The sequence below is a fragment of the Lutra lutra genome, chromosome 18 (assembly GCF_902655055.1).
Source record: "Lutra lutra chromosome 18, mLutLut1.2, whole genome shotgun sequence".
Classification (NCBI taxonomy): Eukaryota; Metazoa; Chordata; class Mammalia; order Carnivora; family Mustelidae; genus Lutra; species Lutra lutra.
In genome coordinates, this window is record NC_062295.1 from 34,490,894 (window position 1) to 34,501,943 (window position 11,050).

An 11,050-nucleotide genomic window follows, 5' to 3' on the forward strand; every position below is an offset into this window, starting at 1 on the left:
TCTTTGATGACTTCGTGTTCTCTGGTGCCTCCTACAGGACCATCTATCTTACTTCCATTTTGTGGGCCGGATCATGGGTCTCGCTGTGTTCCACGGACACTACATCAACGGGGGCTTCACGGTTCCCTTCTATAAGCAGCTCCTGGGGAAGCCCATCCAGCTCTCGGATTTGGAGTCGGTGGATCCAGAATTACATAAGAGCTTAGTGTGGATTCTGTAAGTACAGCCTTACCGTTCAAACAATGGCAAATTCGTGCACAGCCACCGTCTCGTACGCCAGATACATTCATTGTGTGCGTGTGTGTGATTGTTTTTGAGGGATGGGTGTGAAGTTAGCAAAAGAAAATGCTCTTTCACAACCAGATGCATAAAAGTAGATCAAATAAGAAATACTCAGTTGACTTAACATTCTTCATGATGTTTGGCCGGTTTCACATCATAGACTAATTTCTTTTGTTGTCTTGTCAAATTTTTTTTTTTTAAGATTTTATTTGACAGAGAGAGAGATCACAAGTAGGCAGAGAGGCAGGCAGAGGGAGTGGGGGGAAGCAGGCTCCCTGCTAAGCAGAGAGCCTTATGAGGGCCTCGATCCCAAGACCCTGGGAATCACGACCTGGGCCAAAGGCAGAGGCATAACCCACTGAGCTACCCAGACACCCCTGTCTCCTCAAATTCTTAAGGATCACACATGTTAGTCCCCGGGCATGACAGATGGGCGGGTGGTTTGCTTTTGACTCTTTTATGGGGATGGAAAGTCAAAAACAAAATTAGTATCAAAGTACCTTATGTCAAAGTATTTGATACAAGAAAAAGATCAAGAAAAACTCCATTTAGTCATCTTTGTTTCAGAAGTCTCCTAAAACGCTTTTGAAAGCAGTCAGCCCCGATCCATGGGGACACGGTCCTTGGGAGGGAGCCGAGTCCACAGGAGCAAGAGATCCAGCCTCTGGCAGGGGGAGGATGTGCCAAGGAGCTGAACTCAGTTGTGTCCTGTGCTCTGTTGGCTCCACTTCGAGTGTCCCCACTGGGAACGGGCAGTCTGCGAGGGGCGGGGCCTCCAGCCCACGGGAGAGCTTTCATTCTGTGTTGCCAGAAGTGTGGCAGGGGCAGGAGTCTGTTTGAACTCTCAAGTGCTACTTTGTGTGAGTGGCTGCTTTAAAGGGGGGATGGTCTCGTCTAAGTGTGTGTCCCTGCAGGTGGCTTTTCCTTGGACTCCGCTCTTTGTGAATCCCTCCTTTCTGTTCAGAGACTCAGGTGACAAAGCAATCAGGTCACCATGTCTTGTAAAACCACAGAATGGTAGTAGAGCTGCTGTCACCTTCCTGCGAAGGGGGAAGCCGAGAGTCAGGGGCACATGGACGTGGATCTGGGGTCCCCCGGCTCGTCCCAGTACCCGCACCCCTGCGCTGGCACAGGCTCTGTGTCTGCCCGCGGCTCCCTTCTTCTCCCCCTCCTGCAGCTCTGGGGTGGCAGGTGGTTAGTTCTGTCTGTCCATCCCCTGGATCGTCCCCGCTCATGCTCTGTTCTCTGCTGTGCTGTGGCAAAGGTCTGACCTCCGTCTTCTGTCCTAACTCTTACAGAGAGAACGATATCACCCCTGTGCTGGACCATACCTTCTGTGTGGAGCACAATGCCTTCGGGAGGATTCTCCAGCATGAACTGAAGCCCAATGGCCGAAACGTTCCTGTCACAGAGGAGAACAAGAAAGAATATGTCCGGTAATGTTCCAGAGAATGGTGGCGGCCACTGGGGCATCCGGGTGCCCAGGACCGTCCCAGGCACAGCTGGGTCCACATTTAGGAGGTCACAGCTCCTTCACTATTAGAGGCTTCCCTGTCCCTGTCAGCACGGGTGGCCAGAATCACAGTAATTGAACCGTCGGCTTCTGCAGTGCGGGCTCTGCGGGAGGAGCCCCGATGCCACCAGGCCTGACCTGTTGAAGGGGCAGTAATGACCCCCCCATCCCAAGTGGCAGAAGGGATTGCAAATGGCCTCCCGATTCTGGGTGTGAAGGTGGTGAGTGTAGGAGAGAAGTGGAGCCTGGAAGTTTCCTTGAGTTCAGTCTCGAGGAAGTCTGCTCTGTCGCGGTCCTACCTCTGACGGCAAAGAAATGACTAGTTGCCAACACTAGAAATCTGGAAGCCTGTGGGCACGTCGGACTGCCTGGGGGGCCTGACTGGTGTGTGGCTCTCATGACGTCCCCGAATCTTATTTTCAAATCTACTTTTATACGATGGCACTTGATATAACAGGTCAGGTCAATTCCGACTGCTATTTTTAGTAAAGCTTCGGAATGTGTCCAGGCCTGGGCTGACTTATTTTTAACCCAGTCCTACCAGCTGCTGGGGGGTTTCATGCCCCCTCCCCCCACACACCACTACCCAGGGGAGGCCTGGCGGCGGGGGGGTGAGGTTCAGCAGATGATGGCCAACCCTGCTACGGAGGGAGAAGTGTTCTCGTGCACCGTTTGGGATCACCTCCAACTTCTGGGAATTTGTCTTTCAGGTTGTACGTAAATTGGAGATTCATGAGGGGGATCGAAGCCCAGTTCTTAGCTCTTCAGAAAGGATTTAATGAACTCATTCCTCAACACTTACTAAAGCCCTTTGACCAGAAGGAACTGGAGGTGGGTGCTCACTGGGCTGAGCCAAGTCCACAATCAAGGTCGCGAGCGTGATCCCTATTTTCTTGTTTTACATGTGGCGGCAGAGTGAGGCTCACCTATTCCCCAGGAGGGCCGGGGTTCTCGGGGCTCCAGAATGACAGGGCTAGAGTGTCTGTCTGCTTGGCCGCAGCCAGTCCAGATCCTTCTCTGGACGTCGTGCCAGGTGTTCTGTGGCTTATCTTATTTTTCAGAATCTCTGTCAGTGGAGGTTCCTAACCCCCTCCTGTGTAGTCTCCTCGTATCGAGGAAGTTATCTCGCACATAACCAGGTTCCCCCAGCACATCAGCTTTCTGCTTTTGTTCTGGCTATTATTAGACTTGGAACAAAGTGTTATTGTCTCCCCTAATCACACTGTACGTGCTTGAACACAGCGGTTCCACCTCTGATGCCAAATGGCTCAGGGCTATGAAATCCTTCTGTCTTTCTATCCCCGGTGAGGCACCTCCCACCCTGGGGCAGACACACGTACGCATGGTCCTTCCGCTCCAGCCTTCGACCTCTGCTTGTCCCAGCCCCCGAGGTCCCTGGGATGAGGCCCCACTTTACAGCTCGTTCTTCCGTACCGACTCCTCGCCGCTGTGGTGCAGCACTGAGCTGTGGTTGTGAGAAAGCCCGAAGCTGGGGGTCCGAAAGCAGCCCACCGTGGCAGCATCGGGCACACCGCCGCTCTCCCTGCCTGTCCAAGTTCTGGGGCTCATTTATTCAGACGCAGTAAATTTCCTCCTCTCACGTCCTGGGAGCTGGAGCGGGGGCACATGTCGTGAGCCTGGTTTGTGCGTCCGAGGACTAACCTGCTGAACGCCCTCCCAGCTGATCATCGGCGGCCTGGATAAGATCGACGTGAGCGACTGGAAGTCCAACACTCGGCTGAAGCACTGCGGGGCCGACAGCAACATCGTCCGGTGGTTCTGGCAGGCGGTGGAGACCTTCGACGAGGAGAGGAGGGCCAGGCTCCTGCAGTTCGTGACAGGGTCCACCCGGGTCCCTCTCCAAGGCTTCAAGGCTTTGCAAGGTGACTGACGTGGAGGCGGGGCTCCTGGCCCCAAGCATCTCCCCCAGGATTCCAGAAACGTCTGCTAGGGACGTGTGTGGCCGTTGTTCCCTCAGAACAACTGTCTAGCATTGTGGAAGGGGCTACCCTTCCCCCTAGGGGCTATAGAGACCCTCTTTCCTGCATAAAAGGTGGGGGGCTCTGGTTACTCTTCCTTCTGCTGACTTCTGGGGCTCCAGGCTGTGTGAGCCTCTGCCCAAGAAAATACCTCTAACATGTAGGAGAGAATGTCAGCAAAACCCAGCTTCCTGCCAAACCCGCCTTTCCCAATATCCCTGCGGGGCCACGGGCTAGGGGAGGAGCGGGGTGTGGGGGGCAGTCTGCATCCGGGTGCTTGCTCGCAGTGGGGTCGGGTGAGACCTGAGCGAGGAAGGGCCCAATGGAACTAGTGCCTCCCCTTCCCTTACAGAATTGGTTGAGAGGGAGGGTAGGAAGAGCAGCAAGACTTTGAGGAAAGAGATCAGAGTTTGTAACGTGCACCATGGATTCATTTCTGAGTCTGATAGCGGTTGTCTCAATGCAGTCCTGAGCGTGGGGGAGAGAGGCCTGGCCTGAGTAGCAGGAGGTGGGCGTCTCTGGCTCCTGGGTCGGTCATTAACGCCAGGGGTCCTCCCTGGGACTCGGTTTTGTTCTCTGTGCAAAGGCACTGCCCAATAGACTCCACTGTTCAGTTTGGGTATCCGTCCTGTGTCTCATCCCTTCCGACGGTGATAAAAAAAAAAAAATTGACATATAGATTTTTGATAACCCTGAGAGCCAGAAAGGAAAAGGTATGGCATAATTGTATGTTTAGACCTAGTACGTGGAATTTTGCATATTAACAGTGATAGCAGATACACTTCACGTATAGAATACACCCTGTAGATGTCTCCATATTTCAAGGACTTCTCTGAGTGACAGAAGTTCCTTCCATTCCCTTGGGCTTTTGGCCCAGGTGTGATACCCCCATTTAAGTTGGTTCGTGGCCAGGGCACAGGAGAGTTTTAACCAGTCTTCGCTCTTGCTCTGTGATTTTTCTAGAATGTCTGGTGTAGGCCCCTGGATAGCCACTGTCAGCAGATGCTAAGCCACACAGAGGCTCATGCTGCCACATGAAGCCCATGACCTTGGGCAGCACAGCTGGCCCCGGCACTAGGCTGAGGGTGTGGTGGGCAGCGGGGCTAGGGCCGGGCCCTGCCTCTGATGTGCATTAACTAGAATGTTTTCTCGTAAGGCTCTACAGGCGCGGCAGGGCCCCGGCTCTTCACCATCCACCTCATCGACGCCAACACAGACAACCTCCCGAAGGCCCATACCTGGTAAGGCCCGTTCCCCGGGAGCCTGTCTCCACGGGTTGCTGCCCTTCGCGTGACTTGTCACAGCTCTTTTCTGGGATGGAGCGCTCCGCTTCCTTTATCAGCATCTCGGGACCACTGGCGATGGCCCCAGTGTCAGCCGGAAGGAGCACTCGGCAACGGGTCACAGGAGGGTTGTCAGAAGTCTGTCGTGAAACCATTTGTGTTGTGACATGGGATACGTGTTGGCTGGCGCTCCGGCAGGTCCAGTCTTGTCTTCATGTGCGTGAGCACACACGTCCCTCTCTGCAGGAAAACTAGTTTCTCTTTTAAATTTTTTTTATTTTAGTTTTTAGAGAGAGTGAGCGAGTACATGTGAGTGGTGGGGAGGGGCAGAGAAAGAGGGAGAATCTTAAACAGGCTCCATGTCCGTGTGACACGGGGCTGGGTCTCATGACCCTGAGATTGGGACCCGAGCTGAGATCAAGACTTGGGATGCTCAACCGACTGAGCCACCCAGGCACCCCGAAAACTCTATAGTTTCTATTTTTAAGACTTAATTAGAAATCGAGAGAGAGCAGGGGCAGGAGGAGGAAAAGAAGGAAAGAGAAACCCAGACTCTGCGGTGAGCTCAGAGTCGGATACGGGGCTTGATCCCATGACCCTGAGATCAGGACCTGAGCTGAAACTAAGCTGTTAACCAGACGCTTAACCGACTACGCCATCCATGTGCTCCGAAACTGTAGGTTTTCATCTGGAGTTACCCGTCTTCACTTCCTGGGACCCCATTTTCCTTCTGGGAACTTAGTCTGTGATGATGCATCTTGTGTACTAAACAGTGTTTCTTCCCCAGACTTTGAACTTAAATAGTATCTGTAGCAGATTACTTCCTTTGTGGTTTAAAAATCAAGTTACTTACATACGCTTTGTCATGAAGCCACGTGCCGAGAAGGCCAGCGTGTCTAGTTCAGGAGAGCCAGGTCCTGGTCCTCGGGAGGCACGGGGCACAACAGAAGCTTCCTGGGTGGGAGCCCAGGGCTGTGGCTTCCCATTTCCCGGGTCGCCTGCCCAGCACAGCCGGCACAGCAGCACCGTATCCGTGCTCAGCAGCTGCTCCCCTCCCCGTGGCCACGTCCTGGCCCGGTCCCCTGCTGGAGCACAACAGCCATGAGCGGTGTCCTCTGATGCTGAAGCCCCCCCGCCCAGACTGTCCCACCATTCACCCCAATTCTTTCTCAAAAAACCATCCTTACCTGTTTAACTCCTTATAATTTAGTCAGTCACTCTATGGCCTCTCAGTCAGAATTTTGTATTTCTTTTGTTAGGAGAGAATATCCTTCTTAAAGAGTTTTTTTTTTTTTTTTTTTTAACACAATAGTAGAAATGAGTTTCCCCAGGGAGATGTTGATTCATCTCCTCACTCATTTCTATTCATTTCATGTCAGTGTCCGGGATTTGCCATTTTATTAGTTTTGAGCTGAAGCTTGTTTTTGCAAGAAATACTCCAGACTGCTCCCCTTTCGTCTCATATCAAGTCACGGGGATCGGCTGGACGTGCGGTAGATGGTCGGGGTGACCTGTCAGCCGGTCTGGGTTGTGGGGCTCTCTGCAAAGGTGGTGTTTTGTACCAAGAAATAATTTTCCTCAAAGACAACAAACAAAACGAGCTGAGAGCTTTGTCCTCATATAACCAGGAAAAAGTAATTGAGTTAATTTTGGTTTTCAAGATTTTAGGGTCTGTGTTGCTGTGTATGCAATGAAAAATCTTTGCTTTCAGAGCAGAAGAGGACTGGAGAGGGGAGCAGAAAGCTTGCCTCTGCCTCCTCACCCATCGAGGCAAGGAGATGCTTATCCCCTTTTCTTGGCTCTGTCCATACACACACACACACACACACACACACACACACACACTCACTCACTCACTCACCACTCTCTGCTAGCTCAGGGGCACGAATGCTCCGCTCCCGCCTGTCCTTGAAGCAGGTCCTAGGTCCAGATCCCCCCAGCAGTGACTCTCCCGCTCTTCTGTCCTGTTCCAGCTTTAATCGGATTGACATTCCACCGTATGAATCCTACGAGAAGCTCTATGAGAAGCTGCTGACAGCAGTGGAGGAGACGTGTGGCTTTGCTGTGGAGTGAAGACCAACCAAAGGCAACAGATTCTAGCTCATGACCACCAGACCCAAAGCAAGCTTTCTGTGTGCCTCCTGCAGGGCTGGCTGAGGCCCAGGAACCCTAGATCACCGGAGGCAAAGAGTTGTCTCCCCTCCTTTTCATTGACGGAGCGAGGCGGGTGGGGGGGACTTTGGCCGGTGGCTCCCACCCATACTTTCCTCCTTTCTGACAGTACTCCCACCCCCTTCCATCACCCATCTAATAAATGCAGCCAGGTTTAGCACTGGGCTTCGGTCACACAGGCTATTCCGCTATGACTGGAACCCATACGGTGATGGGCTCACTGCCCTGTGGTCCCTAGAGGAAGACCGACCCACACATTCTGCAACCGAGCCTGGCTTACTGAGGGTTCGTACCTGGTGGCTCTACCAGCTATTCTGTGTCAAAATGATCCCGAGGGCCCTTTGCAAGTGCAGCAGCTCAAACTCCAATCTCATCCTCGCAGCTTGCTCCGGGTAGCAGATGAATTTCTAAGTGAAAGAGAACCGCGTGGTCGACGGGCAGTGCACCGCGGCGGGAAGCCTGCCGCAGAAGCGTGCTTCCCTTTTGGAAAGGTAAAGCGGCTGGGGCCGCCTCGGCTGCAGGCCCGGGGCAGGTTTCAGGGGATCCTGGCTGCAAAATTTGTTTTGCGTAGAGAAAAATGATCTTTCTTTTTAAGAGTCCCTTTGGCCACGTTATCTATCTAATTGGGGATATTTTTCCAGTGAAAATACCACATAACAGAGCTTATACGAGAACAGACCAAACCAGCCTCCACTCCACGCGGCCAGTCCCAGGCTGGGGCTCCCGCACCCCTGGGTGTCGGCTGAGTCACTGCATACTAACAAAGTCTCGCACAGAAGTTGCTAAGAGCTGAACTAACACAAGAGAAGCCTGTTGTTCTAGCTGCTGGCTGGGTGCAGACGCACCTCAAAGGGAGAGGGGGACCGGCTAACCTCACTGACTTAACCCCAGCCCCCCTGCCCGAGTCACTGTTTAAATGCAAACCTGACAGTAGAGGGGGGAGCACGGTTCCGCTCTGGCTCACTCCGGCCATCTTCTGAGCGTCAGAGGGCGACACAGCCGTCACTGCTCAGTCCCCTTGCCCAGACGTCTTCACGGGCTGCGCGAGGCCAGCGCAAGCCGAGGGTCTCACCGCACTTTGCAGTTTGCGCCGGCAGCCGCGGCAGTATTTTGACAAGGTGGTCTGAGTGGAGACGGACGGCGAAGGGCGGCGGCAGCCGGATGTCCTGTTGGGTTTTGTTACTGTTTCATTTTGGGGGCAAGTGTGCGGGAATCCACGAGCGAGACATTTCACTGTTGAAATTCTGCTGTTGGTCTGGGAGTCAGGCATCGGCATCCGGCTGTGGGTCCGAGAGGGGTCTGGGAGGAGTAGCTCTCTGTTACGGACGCCCTCGGACTGTGGCGGGTTTGGAGGCGCGCTTCCCCTTCTCATCTCGCTGTGGGTCCTCGGGCTGCCCCGACGCAGTCTGTGGCTCCCGAGGGCAGCTCTGGGCCCTCTTTGGATCAGAGGGTCTGCCTGGCATGGGTCACGGGTTGGGGGCCGGGGGTTCCCGGAGCTGTGGAGCGTGTACTCCGGGCTCCTTGGGAGAGATGTCCGTGTGTCTGTCAAACCCATTCAGGAAGTCCAGGCCTGGCGGGGGGCTTGGTCTTTGAGAAGTTCTGCCTTGCCCCAGCTGGGCTCATCTCGTGTCTCGTTTACCATGATCCTTGTGAGGGCGTCCCCGAAGCTGGCTCCCCCTGATGCCCTAGACCTCCCTCGGAATCTTCCTCTGGAAGAGTGAGCAAATGTCAACTCCAGACCTGCGCCCAGAGAGGCTTCCTCTCGAAGGTGAATCCCAACCGCGCGAGGAGGAGAGCTCCCCGAGCGAGCGGAGAGCACCTCCAGACTGAGGGGGGACGAAGCCCGGCTGCTTCTTTTGGTGTTGGTCAGACTCTGCAGGAATTAGTGAGGAGACGAGGGTCTAGTGGGAATGCTGGGTTTGGCTCCTTCCCGACGATCTTCCTGCTGTTGGGAGGAACGGGGGAACCATCCTGAGTGCACCTGCCGGCCCCGGACTGCTCACCTGTGTCTGGGCTCGGCTCCGCAGGCGTAGGCCCGAGTCTCTGCTTTTCTCCTTGCACGTGGGCCCCCCTCCTCAGCTGTGTGTTACCGTGAAGCCTGAAAGAGCAGAATGTTCCAGAGCCCTGGCTGACTCTCACCAAAGGGGCCTGTGTCAGTGGCACTGCCCTTCTAGAACCTTCACGATCAAGCGTGGATTGGGCCACCCAAAGAGTAGTGTGGCAGACAGTTGGTAAAAGCTCCCGGTCACTCCACTTTGGGTCCACGGGGACCCCATTTCCCACAAGCTCTCATTCGTCGCCCTCCACGGTAGTCCCCGCCTGCCCATCCCCCCCTCACCTCTTTGCCCAGATGCTTCAGGGGCCCAGCTTCCAGGCTTGTCCTCACCAGCGGTCTTCAGCCGACCCTCAGGGATGTAGCCAACCACCCGCTCTGCCAGTGCTGGAGGTAGGAAAAACAAAGGGGCTGCTTGGGGGACAGGAAGGACTGCTCTCTCCTGTGGGGGGACCTGCCCACCAGGTGGATTGTGTTCCCTAAGCTTGCTTGGCCGCGTGGTCCCAGTTCAGGTGAGGTGGTCCTCAGAGCTGATCGGGCAGGAAGGGCCTTCGGCAGAGGAGACGCCCCACCCCCCAGCCCCGTCCGCAGCCAGGTGTGGGCCACACGGCAGCCTTCCCGAAACATAGTATGAATTTTAAAAATTTGTTTATTTTTGTTTCTCAACCACTTTATAATGTATTTTTTAATTTATTTTGTAACGTCTTGTTTTTAAGTATTGCTGCTATCCTTGTTATTCTTCCCACTGTTTTTATTGCGGATTTATTTTGTGAAAATTGTACACTAATGTTCTGTTTTATGTCAAAATCAAAAGTATTTAAAGAAATACTAGTTCTATTTAATGTGGTTATGGAACCAGCTGGAAACACACAACCAACAGTGATTGTACAGCAGGCTGGACCCGGGAGGTCAGGTTCATTTTGTTACATATGCAATAAACTCACGACTTTACATTTTTTTGGCCTCTGATATTTTGGTGTGGAAATGAGATTTTTTAAAAAAATTTTTTTAATCCCACAAAAAAGAAAGCCCTCGTCCTCTTTCCTCTGCCATAGGCATTTAGCTGAAGGTTTGCCACTATGGTATTTTTTTTGGAAGAACCGACTCTTGACTTCATTGGCTTTCTCTGTTGTTTTCTGTTCTCGGTCTCTGCTTTAATACTGTTTTCTTCCTATTGGCAGCTTTCAGTTTTTTCTTTTCCTAGTTCCTTAAGGTAAAAGGTAGGTTTTTGATTTCAGAACTTTCTTCTTTTTCAATGTAAGTGTCTATTAGCTGCAAGTTTCCTTCTCAGCGCTTTTAGTTTTGATACGTCTCAAGACAGGTTCTACTTTCCCTTGTGATGATGTACTGCTCAACTTTTCACATACTCAGGAGGTCTCCCTTCTGTCCCTGATTTCTAGCTTCAGTCCACTGTGGGAAGAGCAAATATTTTGTGTGCTTTCAGTCTTTTTAAATTTTTTTTGAGACTTGATTCGTGGCCTTACAGAACGTGGTCTGTTGTGGAGAATGTTCCCTGTGCACTTGAGGAAAACGTGTATTTTGCTGCTGTTGGCAGGGACGTTGTCTGTCTGTTTTAGGTCCGAGTGGTCTGTAATGTTGTGCAAGTCCTCAGTTTCCCTCCTGATCTTCTACCTGGCTGTGCTGGCTTCCGGTGAGTGAGGGACTGCGGAGTCCTGTACTGTAGGGCTGTCCGCTTTGCCCTTCAGTTTTCCGGTGTTTGCTGTGGGTGTCTCTGGATTTACATTTGTTGTTGAATGTGTTGAGTTTC

The 11,050-nt window shown here is 52.9% G+C and overlaps 1 protein-coding gene across 5 annotated transcripts in view; it reads left to right on the top strand.

The window, feature by feature from the left end:
* Positions 1-10,238, top strand: part of SMURF1 (SMAD specific E3 ubiquitin protein ligase 1) — a 105,424-nt gene extending 95,186 nt beyond the window's left edge. For 4 of the 5 annotated variants that reach the window (XM_047713094.1, XM_047713090.1, XM_047713093.1 and 1 more), the window contains 6 exons: positions 38-216; positions 1,581-1,718; positions 2,506-2,626; positions 3,477-3,678; positions 4,931-5,015; positions 7,031-10,238. In XM_047713094.1, the coding sequence (XP_047569050.1) occupies positions 38-216; positions 1,581-1,718; positions 2,506-2,626; positions 3,477-3,678; positions 4,931-5,015; positions 7,031-7,130 (825 nt within the window). In that variant the 3' untranslated portion in view covers positions 7,131-10,238. The remainder of the gene's footprint in view (positions 1-37; positions 217-1,580; positions 1,719-2,505; positions 2,627-3,476; positions 3,679-4,930; positions 5,016-7,030) is intronic. The other variant, XM_047713091.1, reaches the window with a different exon arrangement.
* The last annotated feature ends 812 nt before the right edge of the window (positions 10,239-11,050 follow it).